Source organism: Telmatherina bonti, assembly GCF_933228915.1.
Source record: "Telmatherina bonti genome assembly, chromosome: 2".
NCBI lineage: Eukaryota > Metazoa > Chordata > Actinopteri > Atheriniformes > Telmatherinidae > Telmatherina > Telmatherina bonti.
In genome coordinates this window covers 21236081-21261099 of record NC_136620.1, presented here as the reverse complement: position 1 = coordinate 21261099, position 25019 = coordinate 21236081, and the positions used below count along the sequence as shown (strand labels likewise).

At 40.5% G+C, this 25019-nt stretch overlaps 1 protein-coding gene across 1 annotated transcript in view; it reads left to right on the top strand.

The window, feature by feature from the left end:
- Positions 1–25019, top strand: part of map1ab (microtubule-associated protein 1Ab) — a gene marked incomplete at its 3' end in the record, with an annotated part of 67800 nt that extends 42781 nt beyond the window's left edge. Inside the window, exons 3-7 of the mRNA XM_079256823.1 lie at positions 11800–11882; positions 12358–12495; positions 12616–24142; positions 24532–24764; positions 24864–25019. Coding sequence (XP_079112949.1) covers positions 11800–11882; positions 12358–12495; positions 12616–24142; positions 24532–24764; positions 24864–25019 — 12137 coding nt within the window. The remainder of the gene's footprint in view (positions 1–11799; positions 11883–12357; positions 12496–12615; positions 24143–24531; positions 24765–24863) is intronic.

The window sequence follows — 25019 nt, the reverse complement described above, 5'->3', positions numbered from 1 at the left end:
TGTATGTGAGAGCCGTCAGACATCTCCATGGCAGTCTGCAGCAACACTGACTCAATGATAGACTTGCATGGAGCTTAGAGGGCCTTTAAGGAGAGAATAGAAATAGACAATGTTTGCAGCTAGTTATAAGTCAAGTCTCCAATACCACAATACTACTTACTGACATGCTAAAGAGGTCTCACTCTTTCATCCACAGTTTAATCCACTCTTCATCTTCTCATTGATTTCATTCCTTTATTGTGTTCGTTGTGATGGGAGTGAGATCAAAAGCTCCTCTGATAATGCCAGAGGAGTTAGTGAAGCATTTGACTAACTTCTGGCTAATACACTTTCTTTATATATACTTTGTTAGCTGTCCTTGCCTCATGTGTGAAGTTATTTTAAAAACCCAGCTTTACATAAAGAAAGTTATTCATACTCTGCTATGGTGCTGCTTTGCACAATTCATGTTTCTTTGCTGAGTTAGCGTCTTGATAAGAAGCATTATCTCATTAACATTATGACACAAATCATTTGAGTTTGTGTAAATTGTAGCCTGTCAGCCCAGTCTTATGCCTACTTTGGTCCAGAGGATGTAGTTACCATAAAAATGTAATTGCCTACGTTAGTTATTCTTATTTAATAATAATACATTTAATAAATAATAATATCTGAAATCTGGCTAAGAAAATAATGTTTTAAGGCTAACAATATTATTTTTACAGCAAAGGACTAATGAGATGGTTATATTTTTTGTGAAATGCTGTTGAACGTCACTTTCCACATACTCCTACGTGAGTGTTACATTGGAGTGCTTGTAAGGCAGTATATCCATTAGCAGGCAGTGCAGATTTCAGAGTTTACTTTGAGTTCTGACAGCTTCAGTAGCAAAATAGTAAATATGCAAATGGTAGAGGAGAAATTTTCAGATAAAAAAAAAAGGCACCAGAGTAGAGTGTAGAAAACCGACTAAAGTAAGCATAGAATGAACATAGAGGATGAAGGGACGTCTCAGTCTGTGTTTACGTTTTTAACTGACTAACCAACAATCAAAGCAGGCTTCTCAAAGCTGCAGTGTTCATTGCTCTACTAACTTTTTCTTCTTTTTCCTTTTGCATAAGACCGGGTTTTAACCATCCTAACAACTATTTCCAACAACTTCCCCCTACAACAACCCCACTGGTTTTAGAAATGCTTATTTGCTGGATAAATAAACGTGGAAAGTTTTTGCAAGTGCTTTCACATTTGAATATAATCTGTGCATGTTCAATAGTTACTGCAGACTTTTGGTCTGAGCTGTGCTAAATGTATGCAAGCACCAAAGTAAATGTAATTGTCAATTTAATTAGATACCATTATACTGCATGTCTGTACTTGTTTTGTCTTGATATGAATTCATGTAATCTTGGTTGAATAATGTCTTAATACAAGCATTTAGCATTTAACAAACATTTTTAAAGTGTGACGTCCAGGAAGATTAGCAAACACTATGGCACTATCTTTCAGCGGATGCCATTGACTAAAGGCATTTGTGAATGACCTGTGAACTGTGTGAGCAGTCCTTATGAACATTTTACATGCAACATGTTACTAACACTGTTCTTAGACAGACTGACAGCTAACTGTTACTGACAAGGCTTTACCTTGCTTAGCGGCACAATGATTCAGTGCTGCCAGATCACAGGACCAAGATTAGCATCAGGAACTAAGACTCTGACCTCTTGCTGCCATACTGAGCCAACTTTGGCTCAAGTAAAAAGTTTATCGTAGTTTTTTTTTTTTCCTGAAGTTTTATTATTTTGACTATAGAGGCTAAATATTCAGGCAGGGATGATGTACAGTAAATCTTTTGATCATAACTGTGTTTCTCTTCAGTGAGTGATTTCTATGTGACAAACAGCTGAGTATATTTTATGAAACACAAGTTATTTTCATTTCAGAGGTTTTCTTATTAGACTGCAGCAGTCACTAAGTGGTCAGTGCTGTTATACATAAACTATCGATTTGTCTTAGAGTTTTGATTTATGGCACTTTGGCTCACTGCCAACACAGAGCTCAAATAAACACGCAGACAGTCAGGTCTATGCTGACTTTAATTTTCCAGCCCACTTCACATGTTTTATCTCTAAGCTCTGACAATACAACTAAGTCCCAGGGAAGAGATGAGCTCATATTAAGCAAATGAGATTAAGAGCAGGGTTATAACTTTGTGTTGTTGGCTCCAATCACCCTTTGTTGATCTGACGGTTTATAAAAATGAAGCCCAAGGTATCAGTTCACCCTCATTAACTTGTTAACTATCTCATGATCCTTATTTGATTTTGGTTTCATTCATTATCCTAACCGCTTATTCCAACGAAAGGTCGTGGGGAGGCTGGATAACTATCCCTGCAGTCTTTGGATGATGGCAGGGTACACCCTGGACAGCTCGCCAGCCCACCGCAGGGCTTGATTTTGGTTTAAATCCAAAAATTCAGACCACAGTTGAAGGAGAAGCATCTCTGGAAGGCTAGACAATATCAAATAATAATAAACCTCAAAACTAAATAAAAATGGACAATTTTGATACTTTAAAAAAAAAAAAAAATTCTAGTCTGTCATTAATAGATGAAAAAGTGATTTGATAGAGAAAATAATCACCTTCTAATCCAACTTTCAAAGCATCATCATCTAAGGGGAAAGGTTCATTGAAGCTTCTTTGCTGGATTCAGGAGACATCAGACACTGTAAATCAAGGGGGGGTGGGGGGTGTTTGAGGAATTTGTTTACATAACACAGGGCTGGATCACTTCTTAATGTGTTAAATTTGTTTAATAGTTTTGACACACTTTGAGACAGTTGAGGCTTGTTTCCATATAACATATATTCTTAATGCATAGGAAAATCACACAGTAATGTTCCTTTGTCGTTGAATAAGCTTTACCAAATGTTCTGTTTAGTTTGAGCATGGATTATAAAATAATACAATACAATGCAATACAATACAATAGCTTTTTTTGTCAGTGCGCACACAACCAAATTGGAAACTTCCATAAAAGCATTTTTAAAAAGTGACAAGGGTTAAACCAGTTATTTTCCATTATATGCTGAGTTTTATTCTATAAACTACCAGAGCTAGATTTTACTGCTTATACAGTAGGTATAAACTGACACTGGAGACTATTTTACTGTCAGAAACATTTTTTTCTACAAAAATGTCAATAAAAAAATTTTCCATTAAATTTCTTTCACAGTATCTTTACTCACCTGGGAGATTGGGCTGTGAATTTTCCACAAAAAAAAAAGAAAAAAAAGAAGATATATTATATATTTCTCTAATCTTACAAACCCGTCCCATGTTCTGCAGTTGAGCTACACTACAGAGCGCTGTCAGTTTGAACTAGGTAGGAAATCTAAAGGGGAAGATGATATAATAGCTTCTAAGCGCAGAATCATGCACTTCATCCATTAAAAACAATACGAACTGTGTTCAAGTGAACGCTTGATGTTCTTCCAGAAAACAGTTACTGACACGGCTGTGCTGCTCTGCAAGACTGCACACATAATGGCTGCCTAAAGTATCATACTACTGAGCAGCTGTTACACCAAATTCTGCTGATCACATCCCATAATACTAACCCTGTGACAGGTACAATGAGACAAAAATCCTAGAGAAATCAGCGTCTGCTAAATCTATGCAAAGTGATCCAATCTGACCAACAGTTCTTGATGAGTTTAGTTGCTGAGCATAGGAAACACTGGACAACCCATGTGTAAGCAGTGATGTGGAGTAAAAACCATAGATTGTATATAAAGAGATGGATTCTCCGTGACGTCCCCCATAGGTTTCTGAAGAGCTGAATTGAAGCTCGGTGGGCGGTTCCTACCATCGCCATCTTGGCAGCGTCACGTGCGTCGTCTCACCCGGAAAATACAAATATGGGCAACGAGGTGGAGCTGAGAGGGCAGCCGTGAGCGTCATGGTGGATGATTGACATCGAGCAAACTCCGAGCTTGCTGTAGCTAAAAGCTAGCCGAGCTAACCTCGAGATAACGGGAGCTACCCAGCTAACGGAGATAAGCGGGCTAAAGCTAAGTCACGTTGTTAACCGGCTAAAAACCGCGGCTGTTCTACGTTCTTCTTACTTGAAGCCGGAGATCGGTACCTGTCAATCTAAAGGACATGCCCCTAAATTTGCCGAACTTCGAGATTAAATTACTTTAAAACGGGTGAGTTATAAAAAAAATTCACTCCCTCCACAGTTGTCATGAAGGTAAACCTGACCTATAAACCGAAAATGGATTTTTGAACCAGGCTGTAAACATGTTTATTTCTGCTGTGAAGTTGGCCTTTTTAACATGGGAGTCTATGGGGATTTGTTCTGTTTTGCAGCCAGCCCCTAGTGGATGAAGGGGGAACTGCAGTTTTCTGCACTTCCGCAGAGGCTTCACTTTTAACCGCCGGAGGTTGCCGCTTGGTAAAAACGCACGTCTCTTTTTGATGAAACAGCATCTATTTCATTTGCTCATTTTAAAGTAGAATTTCTCCCAGATTTTATCAACTAAGAGGAATCTGTCCACTTTCTACTACAGTTAGACTTTCCACACAATCTTCTTTTAAAACATAAATGAGTTCCATAGCAGAAAACTTTCTAATGAAGATAATCTATTGTTCGCTTGTTCTTGAACACCTGAACAGTAATGTATACCTATAAGCCTTTTTTCATGTCCATCATGTTTTGTGTATTTTGTACATTCATGTTAGCTTTTCATTTTTATCCAAACTTTTTATGTTTAAAACTGTTTTTCTTGATTATTTGACATTTTGCCATGAGATCTATCAAATTACACAATAGGCATCTTTAAAAATAGAATAATACTTTATTCATAGGATATTTATGAGGTTATCTCTTGGTACTAAATGAATGAGAAAGTCCAAGAAAGACCTGCTGCCATAAGTTTAGGTTATTTTAATGAACTGGTTGTCTTGACCTTTATGGCATATTTTATATCTGTAAACTAAACAACTCATTTAGGTGCTAAATTTAACCTTATGATTCTTCATGAATTTGCAAGACTGAAAATATACATGGTAACGTCACAAGACTTTGACTTTGTGTGTCGGTCTCTGGTGACATGAGGGTCACTCCAGCAAAATGAGATGCATCATCAAGCTTTGCTGTTTTACGTTCAGTGAAGGTTGTTTCCTACCACTTTTCAAGTTACAATTAGACTTGATTTTAAAAAAAAAAGGAAGCCTTTGCTGAATCATTGTTTATGATACATTAGCTCCATTAGTGTGTTTAGGCACAAAGTTTTTTTTCCCCCTTTAAATTAGTTTTGCTAATGAAATCTCACAAAAACTGAGCTCATCAATTTACATTAATTTTTTTTTATTTTTTAAATTTTACCTGCTGTCTTAAAATTCCTTGAACCCTCCTTTCACCACCCACCCTGCTACTCTATATGTGGAACGTGTTATCTGGAGCAGTGCAGTGCCTGGGCCTCGGCCGATCCCTGCTCCGTTTTAGCTGCCTTTAAACAGAATGTTCTCATTTTGGGAGTTCAGACGTGGATATTTTTATCAAGCGGGTCAGCTGAGGAAGAGCCAATATGAGCAGAAACACTGAGTCCTGTCTGACAAATGACCTTCCTTCCTCTGGGCCTTGCTGTTATGAACAGAGTCAATCAAAAGACCTAAAGAGAGTGAGGAGTTCACCTCCCAAGATCTCTGGATCAACAAATGGAAGCAGGGCAGATGACATCCAGGCACCTACGCTGCCACTAGTTATTTTTGTAAAGAAAATGGATCATTGCAGCTGTTAGCGCTAAGTTAACACAGATGCCCTCAATGGATGCTTTACTGAATGTTTCCTTGAACTACAGACAGTTGCATGAAACGCTGATCAGCTTAAGTTTCACAGCAAACAAGAGAGCTCCCAATATCTTCACCAAGGAGAATGAATCAATATTTCATGTTTTTTTCCACATCAGTCATCTTGGGACCTGGAAATCACTGGGAAGACATGTAAATTATTCCACAACAAAGGCAAAGTTTTTTCCATTTTTGAGAAAGTTTGTTTAAAATGCATGGTTTCATTAGATTCATGACCTTAAATGACATTGCATTGTTGTGGACCAAATTCCCACACTGTCACAAATCTACAGGCTGCATTTCTTTTCCAAATGATTTTCTTTGAAATGTGTTTTTGTGGAAAATTATCATACATTATCCTCATTTCATCCACATCCAGATTTCAGTATGACATTTCACACAAATAAGATATATATGTTGCATTAGGCTGTGGTGCCATGTCCCTGTGCATACATTTACTCAATTAGATCTTGGTGCGATGAGAGAAACTGTGACCTGGCACTCACAGGTAGAAGCTGAGATGGTGGGGAGGCTGAAAAAGCGGGTGGCATATCATGTTGCGATGCAGTGGCATCAAATAAAAGACAGAGCAAGATGAGACTTTTGCAGCAACAATTTGTCCAACATACATTGATTTATGATTTCTGTTATTTTTGGTACAAGTTATCATTGAAAACCTTTGGCATTATTTCCTGCAAGTTATTTAGCATGACATTGGACAATGATGATGATAAGAAAACCTCTGTGAAGGTAGTTTAGCTGAAAAGTCCTGGCATCATCCATTATTTTAACAGCAGTACCTTCCACTGAGTGTCAGTAGCTACATGAATGTCATGGCTTCAATGTGAAAATGCTATAAGCCTTATTTGATTTTACATTTGAATTCATTTGTATTTTTAAGATGTTTATAAAATAGTTACAGACACTGACCCTGCCATTCTGGATGTTTACTATTAAGCTCTATTATTAAGTCCTTCTGTGTTCCTAAAGACCAAAATGTTCTAGATTTATATCAAATATGTGCACAGATCCACAACAAGCTAGTATTTATTAGTATAGAGGGGTATTTCTCATTCAGGACCTGTTTTGCTTGCAACTATTATAAATGAGGCTCTGTGTGTTTTAGATGTACCAGTGTGTTTGTAAGGAAACTATTTATTTGTGACCTACTTACTTTAATTTGCTCGCGAACGTCTTCGGCTTTTGTAGACATTAAGAAAAATGTCTTATCACAGGCATAACGCTTAGAGCAGATCTGATGTAATCAGCTGCTTTTAGCTTTTAATTCTTTATCATATTTTTAGCTCATTGTCAGGAATTGATGAGATAAGAGAAAGGTGAGCCAAAAAATATATATATATTGTTTTAAAACAATGCATAATGTCCCACTCTAAATGTCTCTTAGTCATCTTTTTAAAGTGTTTGCTTTAGTAATCATGTGTCATTATTTTTAATCCTCAATCCTTCAGCAGTTCTGCCATTCAAATCAGTTGAGCATCTGATCATTAAGGCCATCTTAATTTGAGTAAATGGTGATCTTTTTCTTTTTCTATTTTATCCTCCTCACCAGAAAAAGTTTGTAAAACAGTAACTGGGTTTATAGTCTTTGGTACTTATACAAAAATACTTTAGCTTTGCAAATGTATGACTGAGCTGCAAAGGGAATCCAGTAATCCTGAATTCTTTTGCTGGGTTTCTTTTTTTGGGATTTAGTATAGAGCAGAATGTGCAACAACAATATGCTAATGATTGCCCCTGCTTTTTATGGTAAAATCACATAACAGACCCTGTCTGTCTTAAATCTACTTCTAAATAGTAGAAATTATCAGCCACTTTCAGTCCTCTTTCTGTGTATGAGTTTGTAAAAATGCCTTTGCCCGACTGTCACTTTGTGATGATGCTTTGGCTCTGTGTTGTAAAGCGGAGCAAAGGCAAGGGGATGAAAAGATGAGAACAACTTGGCTGAACACTGCTCCCTTTTAAAGGATTGTTTAAACAAACACATTCAGGCTGAGGAGCAGACTTTGGCCTGCCTAAGGAGGTTTCAGCTTCACACTGTTTGGATCTCTGTGGAAGCACTGAGACTCAGGTCTGACTCACATCTCTGAGTTGTAATTTCAACATCCATGGAGCAACATCCACAGTGTTTACTTCACTTATGTATCACAGAGCACTGGGACAATAAACCAGTATGGTGGTGACTGTCTGTCACTGATACAGCCTTTTCTTTACTTTTGTCAAGAGATCATGATGTCATATTGAAGGAACTTGCCCAAGATTTGAAGTCATTTCAGTGGGTAGTCCTTTTTTTTTTTTTTTTTTTTTAATGTTTTACTGATCATGTTTGACCAAGTGGACCACCAGCCCTGAATATAGACAGTAAAAGCTAGAGATGTCGTGTGTGGAGATTTGTTTAAGCCTGACACACTGCAGAGATAAGTCGATTTCGACCCTTAATTCAGGTCAATGATAAAAGCATCAGTCTTTCACAGTGGTAGTTGTCTTCAGACTGGGGACATGTGTTCTTTGCCAAGTCAAAAACTTTCCACTACAGTTTAATTTAGCTTTCTTTCGTGTCCTGCACGGGTTTGATTATCTAAACAGTTGGATGGATTGGACCTCTCATTGTTATTTTATATCAGCTTCAGTCAGGTGGATTGCTTTTGGATGCAGCAGAGGAATCTGTGTCTTCTTCAGAATATATCAGAATAAACTGTTTAGATATTTATCAGACTGATCAGCCGTATTTACTCCAAATCTTTGAACAATGAAGCAGCTATGCCAACTGTCACAATATGTGTGTTATGGTTATGTTCCTGTGGATTTATGTTTAGCTCTGGACTTTTTTAATATCTTCTGTATTTTCTGTTTTATTTTGCGGAGTATATTCCTCTGTGCATTATGTGTACTTTACTTCCTGTTCTGTGCCTCCCTTCTTAAGTAGTCAAACCTGTTGTTTGTAATTAGTGCCTCAGTACTTAAGCTACCATTGCATGGTGATCTTTGTGCTACTTAACACTATACTATTACTGTCACATCCTGTATATACACTTTATATACACTTCATATACATACGTATATATATATATACACACACACACACACACACACACACACACACACACACACACACACACATACATACACACACACACACACACACACACATACACACACATACACACACACACACATACATACATACATACAAACATATATATATATATATAAGTATGTAACCTTCACCTGCCTACAACCATCGAAGTTCTGATTTTCTTTGTCCTTTTGTTGCTGGTTTTAGTGTTTCATTTTTTTTCACATTGCCAGCTCATCATCTGGAATTGTTGACATAAATCTGAGATTAAAGTTGTACTTTTAATTTGTTTTGCAGTCTTTACTGTCAGCCTTCATTCAAATTCAAATTATTTTAAAACCAAGGGCTTAAAATGCAGTTTCTTAATATGAAAGCCAAGTACACACACCATGGTAGTACTACAGTACACTGTATGACCTGATGGGCGTATGCAGCACAGTGGGCACCATGCAATGCAGAAATGAGGTCAGGGAAATCACTGCGTATTCTTTACATCATATTAACCCATAAGAGCCCAGCGTTGCATGAATGATACGTACAGTTTCTGTCACATTTTGCATCAGTATATGGTAAAAGATTTGCTCAAAATCCAGTTGAACCCAATCTGATCTTGTCAGTCTCTAGAGCAGTGGTTCTCAGAGTGGGAGTTGGGAGATCATTTTACTTGCAGGATAATTGTAAAACTGTATAGCCGACATTTATCAAATAAATTTGATAAATTTAATAAAATGTATAAGTTAGTACACATTAAACTGAAAATCTGTAGCAACTTTCCCCCCTTATTTATGAAAATTTTGACGGTTTTCCAACCTTTCCTTTAGTATTTCTATTATTGTGGTTGATTTTGGGCCTTGTCACAGTGTAAAGATCCTTTTTAAAGATTCTGACATTTTTCCATCCTTCCATTGGAGGATGGCTGAAGGATTACCTATTTGATACATCACACATTTTATCATTTTCGTCTTGTCGGGGCAGCAGTGCGAACATTAGCATACGTTGTCATGGGGGTCTTGGCTCAAAAAGTTTGAAAACCGCTGCCTTAGAGGAACTTATACTACTGTCTAGTTATAGCTGTACGGCTGATTTAGACGGCTGAGAGGAACTGAAAAGATAAAACGTTATCACACAATAAAGAAAATTAGTTTTAGGTGGAAAACAAGGTAAAATCAAACACTTGGTGTCTTTTGCTCCTTCTGCACATATTTCGACTTGACGTGATCTGTACATAAATGAATTACATCAGATTCTGTTGACATTCATGTCATGACCAAATAAAAGTGTCTGTATCTTTTAAATGTTCTTTGTACAATGTCCATAGATTTATGTCCATTAGCTGTGATTGAGAGTAAAGACTAACCTGATCTGAGACACTTCCAGCCAGCACTGGACATTGTGTCCCCTCACATTGTTGATGTCCTGCTACCTCTGGTGGAGACAGCAGCTTTTCAGACAGAGTGCCTTTGTTGTTGCAGTATCTTGTTGTACCAGTCTGCAGTGTCAGCGAGGAGTCACCCTGCAGGCAGCAAATCAGCAGAAGCTAATGCACCCTCTTCTCCTCTGCTTCACCTGAGAAAAGAACACAAGAGGCCAAAGCGACACACTGTTTCTCTGGGCCTCATTCTCCTCAAAGTAGACTAATAAACCCAAATATGCATTTTCTGTGGTCCTTTTTTATTGACTTATTTACCTTTATTTAACCAGGAAGTCCCAGTTATTGCTTGTCATGACCAAAGCCCAGCTTAATTTGCTATTTTGATTCAGTTTTGGTCAAAATATGTGGAATGCCATCTGAGTCTTGTCTTCTGCCCCCTAATAGACACCAGAATGCAGAAGATTGAATGTTGACATTTTGCATGGTAATAAATGGTAAATATCCCAATAAATTGTTAATTTTTCTAATTAAAAGGACAGATAAAGACCTCAAAATAATTTGATAAAAAAAATGGTAGTATTTAAAATGAATTAAGTTTTTGTGCTTTTTCATAAAATGTTAACACAATGAAGTTAAATTAAACAGAAGACTGGATTATATACTAAAAGCAGATTATTTGCTTTGATTATCCTCTTTAAAATTCTGTAATGGTCATAGTCAACTTACAGGTGGTCTTAACTTTTTTCAAATCGATTAAGTAAATTCATTCCTTTAATTTTGGAAATTACCTTTAAAACCTTTTTTAAAAAAAAGTTTTGACATTTTATGGTTAAAAAAAAAAAAAAGAAAAGTGAAGACATATTCCAAATTTTAAAAAAAAAATCACAAACTTATGTGAAGCAATAACTATCCCTGGAGTTGACTAAGACTGACAAAACTGTGTGATTTCTAATCGGTTCTGAAACGCAGAAAAAAAAAATCAAAGTTTAATATCGCCATAATTGATAAAGCAGTCATTAATTAAGTATGTATTTTTATGTATGGAAATGGATTTTAAATATCTTCATGTTAACAGAGCCAAAAAATGCTCTTTCAAATGCATTTCTCTCCTGTGTTGGAAAAAAAAAAAACGAGATGGTAAATATTGTTCTTAATTTGTGGATGTAATTTTAAACTTCTTTCTAGCAGATGTTAGTGACCCCCTTTCTGTTCCAACTTTTCTTCCTACATTTATGTACAAGTGGTGGGATTGTCTCTTTATATGGACTGCCCCACATACGATGCAGAAGGCAGGATAGTAAATCTCCCCGACTCAAAGAAGGCTTTTTCAGCTCAGACCTGGATGCCGTCCAGAGAGATGCCTTCTGGCCAGACGGCTAAATGCCTGGCAGTATTACAGGTCAACTTGTTTACCTTCAGGCTTAAGTGGAGCTGCCTCAAATCCACTATATCAGCTATATCAGGAGATGGTAATATAAAATTTCCAATGTTTTTCTACAGGACAAAGGACTCTTCACCACAGGAGCGATGTCCTAGAGACTGTAGTGCTTGTCAACCCTTCAGAAGACAGTGTTGTATCGGAGGTAAGATCAACAATTTCTCAGACAATGTGCAGCTTTTCTTATTTTATTTGTATTCGCAAATTAATGTTATAGTGAAAATGATATCAACATATATAATGTTACTATATTAAGACTGTATTGCTGTGATGGACTAGGACCTGTCCAGGTTGTACCCTTCCTGTCACCTGATTATTGCTGGTATAGGCTCCAGCTTCCCAACGACCCTTAATTGGAATAAGCAATATAGGTATTGAATGAGTGAATGAATGCTGTTTTGATATATACCAAGCAGGCAAATTTCAGCAGTTTTGAACACCACTGAATCATTTCTCCTCTGTTCATGTTGAATTTTGTTTTCAAGTTTCTTTTGGCACAGTTAAAGTGCGTCCTCCGTTATGGTTGCTGGCAGTATCTTCCCTTCTAGCTTGGCAGTGCTGTCTCTCCTTTAACTGTCCTCCGTCCCCCTTCTCTCCCTCTTTCTGTATTTGTGTCCCAGATCAAGTCTCTAGTTACAGACTCAGCAGGACATAAGCTTCTGGTCTTGAGTGGCCAGAACTCAGATCACGGTGGCCTTCTTCTTCAAACTGGGGTTTTCAACTACCAGACCTTTTCACGAGTTTTTACTGATCTTGGGGTGAGTGATCTGAATCTGAATTATTTATACTGTATATTAAGAAATTGATGTCCACGCTTAAAATAGTTATATATTAAATATATTTGCTAGACATCACAAATTTAGTGTTTGTTTCTGCAGGTCAGTGAATTACTGGGAACAGCAGCCCCCAAGCAGCAGGCTACACTTACTGTGTCCTGCCGTGGGGAGGTCAGCTGGAGCTCCCTGGGACAGCAGCAGACCCTACGGGAGTTCCTGGAATACAAACTAAACCCTGAGTCTGTTCTCCCCAAGATGGAGGGTGTCACAGAGTTCACAGAGTATGTCTCCGAAACTGTTGATGTCCCTTCACCATTTGACCTGCTGGAGCCTCCCACCTCTGGAGGCTTCCTGAAGCTGTCAAAGCCGTGTTGCTACATCTTTCCTGGTGGTCGAGGAGACTCTGCTCTCTTTGCTGTAAATGGCTTTAACATCCTAGTGGATGGAGGCTCTGAAAGAAAATCCTGCTTCTGGAAACTGGTCCGTCACTTGGACCGGATTGATTCGATTCTGCTCACACACATCGGCGCTGACAATCTCCCAGGTATAAATGGACTTCTTCAAAGGAAGATCGCGGAACAAGACGAGGAGCAATCACAAGGCTCCACCAACTACAGCGACTGGATGAAAAACCTGATTTCTCCTGAGCTAGGTGTTGTGTTCTTTAACGTACCAGAGAAACTCCGTATGCCGGAATCTAATCTCAAGGTAAAGCGCAGCATCGAAGAGGCCTCACTCACTTTACAATACCTGAACAAGCTAGGAGTCAAGCCGGAGCCTCTATTTCGAGTGGTCAGCAACACCACTGAGCCCATTACGCTTTTCCACAAGATGGGAGTAGGCAGGTTAGACATGTATATTCTCAACCCTGTCAAAGACAGTAAAGAGATGCAATTTTTAATGCAAAAGTGGGCTGGCAATAGCAAGGCCAAAACTGGCATTGTGCTGCCCAACGGGAAAGAAGGAGAAATATCTGTGCCCTACCTGACGTCAGTTACAGCCTTAGTTGTCTGGCTCCCAGCCAACCCTGCAGAAAAGATCGTCAGAGTGCTGTTCCCTGGGAATGCACCACAAAATAAGATTCTCGAAGGCCTGGAAAAGTTAAAGCACCTTGACTTCTTGCGCTATCCTGTAGCCACACAAAAGGACATAGCCTCAGGAGCTCCTCCATCTGCTATTAAACAGACCAAGTTAAAACAAAGAACAGATAGCAAAGAGAGTCTTAAATCCTCTCCAAAGACCACCGCAAGGTCTTCAAAGAAAGAAACTGAAGGACAAGATGACGTGTCAGCCACCACGGAGGCAAAGAGCGACTCTGTTAAGGAAAATATAATGGAAAAAAAAGAGGAGAAAAAGCCTGTGAAGACTATAAAATCTAAAACGGAAGTGCCAGAAAAGAAAAAACTAATTAAAGAAAAGTCATTAAAAAAGCATTCTAAAGACAGGGCGTCCAAGATGGACGAGAAAAAGGACAAGGAAAAGAAAGAGATCAAGAAAATAAAGAAAGATGACTCAGGCAAAAAAGATGACAAGAAAGATGCAAAGTCCAAAGAGGACAAAAAGAAGGATGGATCCAAACCTGAGCTGAGAAAAATGACAAAGCCCGACTTAAAGCCGCTTACACCAGAAGTGAGGAAGACTTTACATAAGGCTAAAGTGTCAAGTAAGGCTAAAACTGGGAAAAACAAAGTCACAAAGGCCGAATCGGGTGAAGCCAAAGCAGAAGAGGCAAAACCTGAAATTATTAAACCTAAACCCGTTGAGAATGGGGCTGCTGAAGGTATGTCTGGTCCTTCCACACCTGAAGACCTCACCAAAGACTTTGAAGAACTGCAAAAAGATAAAGTTGAAGCTGTATCAGCAGAGCCAACAGAAAGTCATGAGGTTTCCCCAGAGCCAACAACAGAAAGCCCCATCCCAGACAAGGACGCACAAGAAGCAATTTCAGAAACCCCACTGAGAGCAAAGTCTCCTGAAAAAGAGCACCCAGCTGCAGACGTAAAACCTGAAACTGAAGACAAAGACAAGGAGTCCACTCAAGAGAAAGAAACCGAGGATGCTCAAAAGTTTGAGGATGAAGGAGCAGCAACTCAGGATGAGGAAGAAGAAGAAGAGGACGCAGAAGCTCCTCTTGTAGCTGCAGAAAATAAAGTGCAGAAAGAAGAGGAGGAAGAGGAAGACATGGGAATAGGTGAAGATGAGGACGAATCAAAATGGAAGGAGGCGAAGGATGATGGGCTTGACCGAAAACACGAGATAGAAGAAATGGAGAAATCAGAAAATCTAGCAACTAAACTGGTGACAAAAGAGGAGCCGCAAATAACTTCATCCAAGGGTGAGAAAGAGGAAGGAGAAGAGGAAGTGGAGACGATGGACAAGGCTGAACTGGAGGAGGTAGAAGATTTAGATGTAATAGCAGATGAAGAAATCAAAGTCAAACCTGAAGATTCAGTTGAAAGCAAGACAACGGAAATTCTGTCTGCAGCTAAATATGACGAAGAAGAGGAGGAGGGCTACCTATCACATGTTGGAGGGGCCACTGCTCCCTTAACCTCAGCTGTTCAAGGGGTAGCTGCAGCTGAATCTGTCTCTTATATCCAAGATGAGATGATCCCCGGTTACTCAGAGACAGAACAGACCATCTCTGACGAGGAGATCCATGAGGAGGCAGAGGAGAGAATACCACATCTTCAATATGATGTCGGTGCTTACGACATCTCTGTTCCAGACCAGACGGGGTCATTTGTAAACATTCATGGCATGAGAGAGATGCAAGCTGCAATTATGACCGAGAAAGGCCTCATTCCAGGTGTGCAAGAACCAGTGTCAGTTTTCACCAACATTATCACGGCTCCTCTGGCAGAAGAAGAGCATGTGTCTTCTGCAACGTCTATCACAGAGTACGACAAAATGTCCTCCCTTCCCACTTCTATCGCTGAGGATCAGTCTGTGGCGTCTATTGCAGCACCTTCAGCTGAAGAACCAGCTAAAACCCCGACTGCACCCGAAGCTGCTCGCAGCAAAGAGCTGCCACGCTCTGCAGAAACACTTTCACCACCTTCTTTAGAAGATGACAAACAAACCAAGTCTCCGTCTAGTGATTTACAGCTTCCTTTTGCAGAGGGGAAGAAGACAGCTGAGGCGCATGGTGCTGCAGAACTGGATGATGAGGAAGATGAGGAAGAGGAGGAGGAAGAAGACCAAACTCCTAATGTCGACATGTCTCTTGAAAAACTCCAAGAGGGCTATGCTTCAACCCAAATGCTGGAAAGAAAAGAGACGAAGATAGAACAGCTTTCTGGCACAGAGTCGCCTGAAAAGGCTCAACAGGACATCAAATCAGTTCATTTACCTGTTGAAGAGGAAAATATTGATGCAGTCGCCCTTAAAGATGTTTCATCTGTTGTTCCTACTAGACCATTTGGATCTGACTCAGTAACTTCAGAAAGTGAAGAGCGTTGCTTTAGTCCTGATGATATCACTGTGAAAATGGCTTCCCCTCCACAGTCTGGCCCCTCGAGTGCAACTCACTCTCCACTCCGTCAGTCACCGGTGGAAGACAAGACAAAAGTCCTTCATGGTTTGGACCTGCAAAAGCAAGAGGCCCTTCCTGATGTAATCACCACAAGTGACAGCAAAGCTAATGTGAAAGATGACCGGGAAACAGACACACAGAAACAACCTGACAAAGACAAGGGAGATCAGTATGAAGCAGCTGCTGCAAGATCTGGGGACAAGTCATTAGAAAAGGACATAAAAGAAATTCAAGGGTTCAAAGAACCAGAAAAAGACATTTCATTAGTGCCAAAAGACAACGGAAAACAGACAGAAATAATTCCCGTTGTTGCTTCATCTTTAACAGAAGCTCAACAACCAGTTGAAATTTGGAGGGATTCCCTCACCTCATCTGATGGAGACGATGCTGACAGGCTCAGAGAAAAAGAGCCGATATCACCTGCACCGGGCAAATTTCCAGATGGCAAGAGTAGTTTCTTGGATGATGACGCTGATGATAAGAGGAAAGACAATGATGATTATGATGATAAAACGGTTGTTATGACTATCAGTGTGAAACAAGAAAAAGAAAAGGATGACATCTTTGATGCCAAACAGATTAAGGATGAGAAGACAGAGAAATCTGACATCCAAGCAGAAGTTTCTACCATTAAAACCATCACAGATGAGAAAGACACTAAAGAGGTCATAAAAGATGATACCTCTGATACTAGACCCACTAACGAAGAAATATTAAAGGACACCGTCACAGCTGATACAGCCATTACAGATGGATACAAAGAACCAGAAAAAGACCATCTTGCTATGGCCAAAACTGCTGAACAGACAGAGTCGGAAACTGTTACCTCTGAGGCCAAACAGTTCAAAGATGAACAGAAGAAGGAAGATGAATCTGACCTGAGAACTCGAGGTGATTTTAAAGAGACAGAGGTCAAAATGGATGATGTGTCCCAGAAGATGATTTTAAAAGATGAGAAGGAGAAAGACATGGAAAAGAGTGATACTTTTGATATTAGCTCTTTAAAGACTCAAGAGAAAGAGACTGAAAAGGTCCATCCTTCAGATATCATCCCTGTTGAGGAAGTTGAAAGAGAGGCAAAAAAAGAGCCCCCCAAGTATGAGGAGAAAAAAGAAACTGAGACATTTGATATAAAAAAAGACGAAGGAGATGAAAAACACTTGGAAAAAAGAGATGTACCTACCACCAAACCCTTTATAGAGGAGCAGAGCAAAAAGGAGGAAGACATACATGACACTGCTGATGCTAAACTCGGCAAAGAAGTTATTAGTAAGAAGGATGAATCTCCTGCAACTATAAAAGAAGAAAAGAAGCAAGAGGTTAGCAAAGACGTAATCTCAAACATCAGTCTTAGCAAGGAGGAAGAAAATGATGTAACAGTAAGTAAAGATGACATTTTTATTACCAAAACAACAAGTGATCAAGAAAAAAAGACAGTCAGAGATGATAGTACTGACACCACACTTTTCACAGAACATGATCAAGATTTAAAAGCAAGCAAGGATGATGCTGACATCTTCAAACCCACTACAGAGGAGGAGAAAGAGACTATTGAGAAAGAGCAGATTGTGACTGCGCAACTTACTACATCAGAGGAAAAAGATAAACTGCCTAGTAAGCAAGAAACACCTTCTGTTAAACAAACAGAAGAAGAAAAAAAGGAATATGAGGAAAGTAAAGATGCTGCTTGTGATAATGTAGTTACACTTCCCAAGATGGATCAAGAGTCTATAATCACGTGTAAAGAAACAGATTTCTCTGCCACACCGACCAAGGCAGAAGAGCAAGACACACTGAAAACTGACAAACCAACCATGGAAAGTGATAAGAAACAAGAGGAGAGTAAAGTTGTCTCTTCTGCTGTCAAATCAGCTGAGAAACTGGAAGACTTTGTTAAAAGTGAAGATATACCAACTGTCAAAACATCTGAGGATGAACCAGATATCATTCTTGAGGCTACGTCCATTACACAAGACAAAGAAACCAGTAAAGATGTTTCTTCTGTTGAATCACTAACAGGAGAAAAAAAAGAGAAAATAGCTGATGAGGAGGAAACACTGACTGTCAAATTGTCCAAAGAAGAACAAGTTCAGGATCACAGTATTGCTGTCAAGAACATCAAGGAAGAAGATACAATTAAGGATGGAATATCTGATGTAAAACACCTTAAAGAGGAGGAAACAAGGGACACCGCTGATATTCAGTTCCTCACAGAGAAGAAGGCCGAAACATCAGAAATCAAATTTGTCAAGGAAGAGGCAAAAGAAACAGGAGGAAAGGATTCTCATGACAAAGAAATTAGGATAGAAGAAGAGAACAAAAAGACTGATGCTGAATTTGTAGTGGAGAAGCAGACGGAAAAGGACATTGATGATACTTCTATTAAAGTCACTGCAACTGAAAAAGAGGTAGAGAAACAAAACCAAAAGACTGAAGAGTATGAGAAAGAGGATATTGATGACCATAAACCTATTTTGGAGCAAGTGTTGGAAACTGACAACAAAGATAAGAAAAAAGAGAAAGAAGCAAGTACCACTGCTGAGCAGCCCATTGACACAACAGACAAAGAGCCATCAAAAGCTGAAACTCTTAAAGATGAAATGAAAGGTGAAGTCAAACTGGAGTGTCAGGAAGCTGTAAAGGACATATTTACTCCAACATGTAGCACCGCAGCCGTGAAAAAAGATGAAGATGATTTTTCTTTTAAGTCCCAATCCAAAATAGATGATGAAAAATTGACAGATCTTCCACCAGCTCAGACGACTAAAGAGGAAAAAGCAACAAAGGAGGATATTTTTGATGATAATCGTAAAGAGAAACACGATGAAACCTCCGATAAACTTCCTGCAGCTCAGACAGAAAAGAAAACCTTCACGGAAGGAATTCATCTTGGCACTTTGGTGAAAGATGAGATCTGTACATCTTCTAAAGAACAAGATGAAACATCAAAAGGTATTAGTCAAGATGAGAAGATGGAGAAAGAAAAAGATGATGCACATGTTGCCGAACTGAGCAAGGAGCAGAAAATGGAGAAAGAACAGGAGAAAGAGTACACCTATGAGACCGAAAACATCAAAGAGGTAAAACCAGCAGCGGATGAGATGATTAAAGACAAGGCTCCTGCTCACACGAAGACAGATGATATTACAGAGAAAGAGAGGTCTGACTACAGTGATGCAGAACACACCAAAGAGGAAAAATGGGAGAAAGAAGAAGTACAGGAGAAAGACCTGGATAAAAGCATTAAACAACCTACACAGGCAACATCAGGAGAAGAAATGTTGGTGTCCAAGTTGGACTATAAACCTGCATTTGTAGTTCACTCATCAGATGAAGACAGAGAAGAAGAAGAGGAGGAAGACATTTGCATGGGAGGAGCGGGTTCCAGACCTTTGTCAGTGGACCCAAAAAAATCTGACCGTGACATCTCTCCTCTGGGTTTGTCATCAACCCAATCTCCACAGACCAGTGACCAAACTAAACCACCTGCGTCTCAACAGCCTCCAATTATTATACCCACACTTATAATGCAGGAGCCCTCCCTGGAAGAGGAAGAATCCAGACTTTCGCCTGACTTAGGCAAAGATGTGAAAACAGAAGCCACACCTGCACCCCTGGCCAAAGCAGAGTTGTCTTATGATGCAGTGACATCAAAGGAGGAGGAAAGAGTTGTTTGTACTGCAGCTGCCAAAGCAGAACCAATGTCGGGATCAACAGAGAAAAAGGCTGCATCATCAGTAGAACCAAGAACTGAAAGCCAGCCAAGGAGTTGTGCACTTTCAAGCACTGAAAGTGTGGAGGAGACACTCCAACAAGAGAAACAGAAAGTCACTCAGATAAGCTCAGGAATGAGCGCTACAGAAAAGACCAAAGTGGATGACAAAGCAGGAAAGGAAGCAGAGAGAGAGATGGAAGGTGAAAGAGAGATAGCTTCTCCAGGACTATCAAAACCTTGTCCATATTTTATGTTAGACAAAGAATCTGAGGATGATAGAGAAACTGCTGGGGCTGCAAAGATAGAAACCAGTGAAAAAGTTAGCTCGGAGAAGGACATCGCCGGCATCAGAGATGAGACGCAAACCTTTGGTGCATCCAAGTACGATCCATATGAAAAGCCCATCCCAAAAGATCTGGACTCTAGAGAACAGAGTGAGGTTTCTTGTGGTTTTGAGGCTTCTGACATCTGCATCGATGATAACCGAAGAACAAGTCAGACAGTTGCTGAAGGCGCCATGTTTCTTCTAGATGATCAGTACAAAGAGGAACCTTTGTCCTTCAGCAGAGTCGACTACAGCCCAGTGTCCCTTACAGAGAGTGAAAGAAGCAGCCACCACAGTCCAAGCGATTCTCCTAAAGACCAAGACAGAGAGAAGGGCCAAGAGGAGGAGAGTGAGAGAGAAGAACGAGTAGATGCAACTTGTGTTGACAAGAACTACTCATTCACAGAGATTCAAGATAACAAAATGTCCCAAGCTGTCGAATCTTATTCTTTCAGCCCCAAAGAGGACAAGCCTGAAAAATCAGAGAAAGAAAAAGAAGATATGAGGGAAACGGAAGTTCCTCAGACACGAGAAATGGAAGAAGATGATGTGGTTTCTACCAGTGCTGCCATTCAGTCAGCATCACTAAGATTAGAAACAACCTCTCCTTCATGGAGTCAACCAGATGTTGGTGCAACAGCTTCTGGTGAAGCATTTACAGAAGTCACAGAGAAGGAAAAAGAAAAATCTGCTGAGTCACTAAAAGAAAAAGTGGATTCATCTGATCAAAAGGAGGGATCTCCATCTGGTCGGCACTCACCTGCGGAAAAAGACATTTTCCCTCAACAAGCATCATTGTTGGTAAGACAAGAAGCACCAACTGACCCAGTGACTGGAGCAACATTTATAGGACATGAAGTAGATGAAAATGTTTTGGCATCTGACAACAGTCAAATTAGCAGCTCCGCATCTTGTAAATTCTTAGGTTTTCCAGATGGAAAAGAGAGCCTGATTGATAAAAGGCTATTGGTAGAGGGGGAAGATTTCAATGTTGATGATGATGACGAAGATGACGAGGAGGAAGAGGAGGGAGAGGAAGAGTCAAGTGATGTAGGTATGGAAAAAGGTGCTCGGGAGCAGTCTGAAAAAGAAATGTGCAGACGTGATTCAGATGACAGTGGTAGCTTAGCAGAGAGCGAGGATGTACATAAAATGTCTGAATCAAGCTCCCATAAAGTGGAAGCAGCCAGTAAACCAACCGACGCCTCGGTTTTTAAAGGCACAGATGCAGAGAAGAAGGATGTGGGTGTAAAACCAGTCAAGGAAGAGGATACACTTAGTGAAACAACACCAAAACCACCTGAAACACACAGTCAGGATCAAAAAGTGGATGGAAACAGCTTTTCAACATTAGATGCTACAAAACATGCTGATAAAATTGAAGCAACAGAGGACCAAAGCAAAACCCAGCTTTCGCCTGATCCAGCAACAGAAAGGAGATTATCAATGACAGATGTTGCAACTTCACTTGAAGTTTCAGTCTCAGAAAAAAAAGATGAGGACAAAGCATCACTGTCACCAGAGATTAAGGAAACATGTCAAACAGCATCTACAAGCAGCTTGACCACCAGCTCTGTACCAGAAGATTATTCAGAGTCGATGTCAAAGCCGACATCTAGTCCCTCCCCTCCATTAACTGCTGAATATGCCGATATTGGATTGAGCAAGTCTGGAGGTTACTCTGAGCATTTTCATAGTGATGACGGTCAAGTTTCGCTGAAGGATGAGAAGAGAGAAACCCTTGTGCTCTCAGATGCATCCCAACTGTCCAAACCAAGCGATGGCAAATACTTCAGTCAAACAGATGTCCATTATGAATGTCTAGATGACAAGCAGACTACAACTATGACAGCAAAACATGAGGAAACTACCTCATCATGTTACACATACAGCACCTTAACGTACTCCTCTACGTCCTACAGTTACTCATCTTCTGCCCCAGCATCTGATCTTTTGAGCCAACACTTAGGAGACAAAGTAGAAACTGTCATAACTTCAAGCTCTGGAGTACCTTTAGCCAAAGAGGAACCATCGTTCATGGCAGCATCCACAAGCTTGTGCCTTGGAGGTTTTGAGAGAGATGAGTACATGGAGGTGATGACAAAACCTGCAGCAGAAGTCTCCAAACCATTGAGTCCAGGCACCTCCGTTACTGCTAAGCAGCCTGAAGAAAAACCAGAAGCAAATGTAAAGCTGAGTTCTGAGACTACAACAACTGCAACTGCACCCCCTCTACAAAGTTCAGACCCGCTAAATGTGTCCGAAATCTCATTTACATCAGAAGCTCGCTTTGATGTTTCTCCTCTCCAAAGGGCTGATTCTTGTGACAAGGTGTCCCACCACAAGGAGTCTGATGCACTGGAAACAGAAGAAAGCACCTTACCATGTCATAGTGACAGTGAAAAAGTGTCTGAGACTTTTTCATCAGTAACTAAATCACATACAGTAGAGAGTACCATTGACTCAACAGAAACAAAAGCAGTCACTATCACCTCTACTACTGTTTTGTCTGAATGTAAAACAATGGCAGTACCTCAAGTTACAGCCTCAGTCACTCTACTGAGCGATAGTGGAGCTACCAAAACCTCATGTGCCATAACTGACTTGTCCAAAACAGAAGAGGGTGACAAAGCACAGCAGATAAAAGAGGATGAGCCAAGTGAAACTACTGTACCTTTAAAAGAAGATGCCAAGATGTCAGAGGAAGAAGCATGTCAGAAAGATGAAAAGGCAGAAGCACCTAAAGACACTGAAGTCAAACAGAAAACAGAGGAAAAGAGACTGGATGAACAGACCGGTAAAGTCAGCACAGAGCAGAAAGAAGAAACAGCTGATCCTAAGCTGAGTGAGAAAGTAGAGGTAAGCAAACCGGGAGAGGCAGAAAAACTGGAAGATACAAGCTTCTTGGAAAAGCCGTCTGAAAGACTAGAGGTAAGGAGGAAGAGTAGTTTATCCGACTGGGAACTACTACAGAGGCCTGATGACTTCCCAAGCACCCCTCCTCCAGGATATGGTGATGATGAGGAGGAAGATGAGGAAGCAAGGGAATGGATGGCTAGTTCCCACTGTACCTCTATGTCCCTCTCAAAAGACACTTACCACACAGAACTTTCTGGCCAAGGAATCGTAAGGCCCGATCGGCCCTCTGACTTGAATACTGGAGCAACTTCCTCCTCTGCCTCTCCTCAAGGCTTCTCTTCCTGTGAATATAAACATCGCAAAGGAGAACTCTCTCCATCTTTCATTAACCCCAGTCCTCATCAGCTCTCCAGTGACGAGGATGAAGATGAAAGTCACAGCAGCCACTCCCAGGAAGGAGACGAGGACGAACAAGAACAACACTCTGTGAAAAAGAGGTCTCACAAGCAGAGGCGCCATCACACTCAGAGTCACCATGGAGAGGCTGGACAGGGACCACACCAGTTGCCTGGCACAATGTCAACTGGTTTGGCTGTGACATTGGCTGGAGAGGAAACACCTCCAACATCGGTTAGTGAGTCATTACCATCTCAGTCTGACTCCGATGTCCCCCCTGAAACTGAAGAGTGCCCATCCATAACTGCAGAGGGAAATCTGGACTCTGATGAAGATACTGAGCATCTACCGATAGACAAATCATCTGGCTCTGGAGCTGCTGGTGGCCACCATTCCCCAGCACCACGGTCATCTCAGAAAAGTCACGATCCTGTGCCCACCCCCATGAAGGACCCCCTGCCGCACCCTCCTCACCCAGACGTGTGCATGGTAGACCCAGAGGTTCTCAACGATCACAGCAGTACAGAGAAACCTATCAAGAAGGAGCATAAGACCACCAAGGGGCTTAGAAAAGGCAAACCCAAGTCAGCCTCTCCTGCTCGTAGGGGGGAAGTCAGGAAGAGGTCTTCTACCCCAGTGAAACAGTCTAAGGACTCTGCCTCACCTCGATCGGCCTCCCTCAAGAGGAAGGACACAGAGAGAAGCTCCAGGTTGATTAAAATGTCAGAGACCCAAGGCTCAAGGAGTGAGATCTACAACTCTGGGAAAGGCCTGGTCAATGGCATCAAGAGCAGCTCAGGTGTGTTAATGTCTTCACATTCTGCCACACACCACATTAATTAACCTTCAGCATGAGTCAGGAACGATTCAAACTGTGTTCACGGCAACAAACAGGATTAGCTTTAATATTAGTAACCAAAAGGTGAAACATTTAAGCTCATGATCCATTTTCTTATAGTCTTGGAAAATAATATTTTTAATAATAACTCACCTATAAACTGAGATATAAATGAGCTTTCCCACATGAATTTGTGACTTCCTTACTGGTTTATAGACCAGAGCCAGAACTATTTCCAAATTGCTGAGGAACTTTTGTGTTAACAGTCTGATAGTATATGTATGGGAATGGGATGCGTCTGATCTTTTCTTTTTTTTTTTTTTTTTTTTTAAACATTTTTGTTCCTCCAGGAAGCAACTCCCAGAAAACTAGCTCGGCTGTACCCCCTGGACCACCTGTCTATGTCGACTTGGCCTATGTGCCCAACCACTGCAGTGCTAAGAATGTGGACCAGGAGTTCTTTAAGAGAGTGCGTGCTGCATATTATGTGGTGAGCGGGAATGACCCGGGGAGTGGAGAGCCGAGCCGTGCAGTCCTGGATGCCCTGCTGGAGGGAAAATCTCAGTGGGGCTCCAATTTACAGGTATTTTCTCTCCATCCGTCTCTTGTCTATCATTTTATGCAAGTGAGTGAGCTCATATCTTTTGCTTATTTCCCTCTTATGTCTTCTCTTCGTGGTTAGGTGACTCTGATACCAACCCACGACACGGAGGTGACTCGGGAATGGTACCAGCAGACCCATGAGAGGCAGCAGGACTTGAACATCATGGTTCTGGCCTCCAGCAGCACCGTAGTGATGCAGGATGAGTCTTTCCCAGCCTGCAAGATTGAGTTCTGA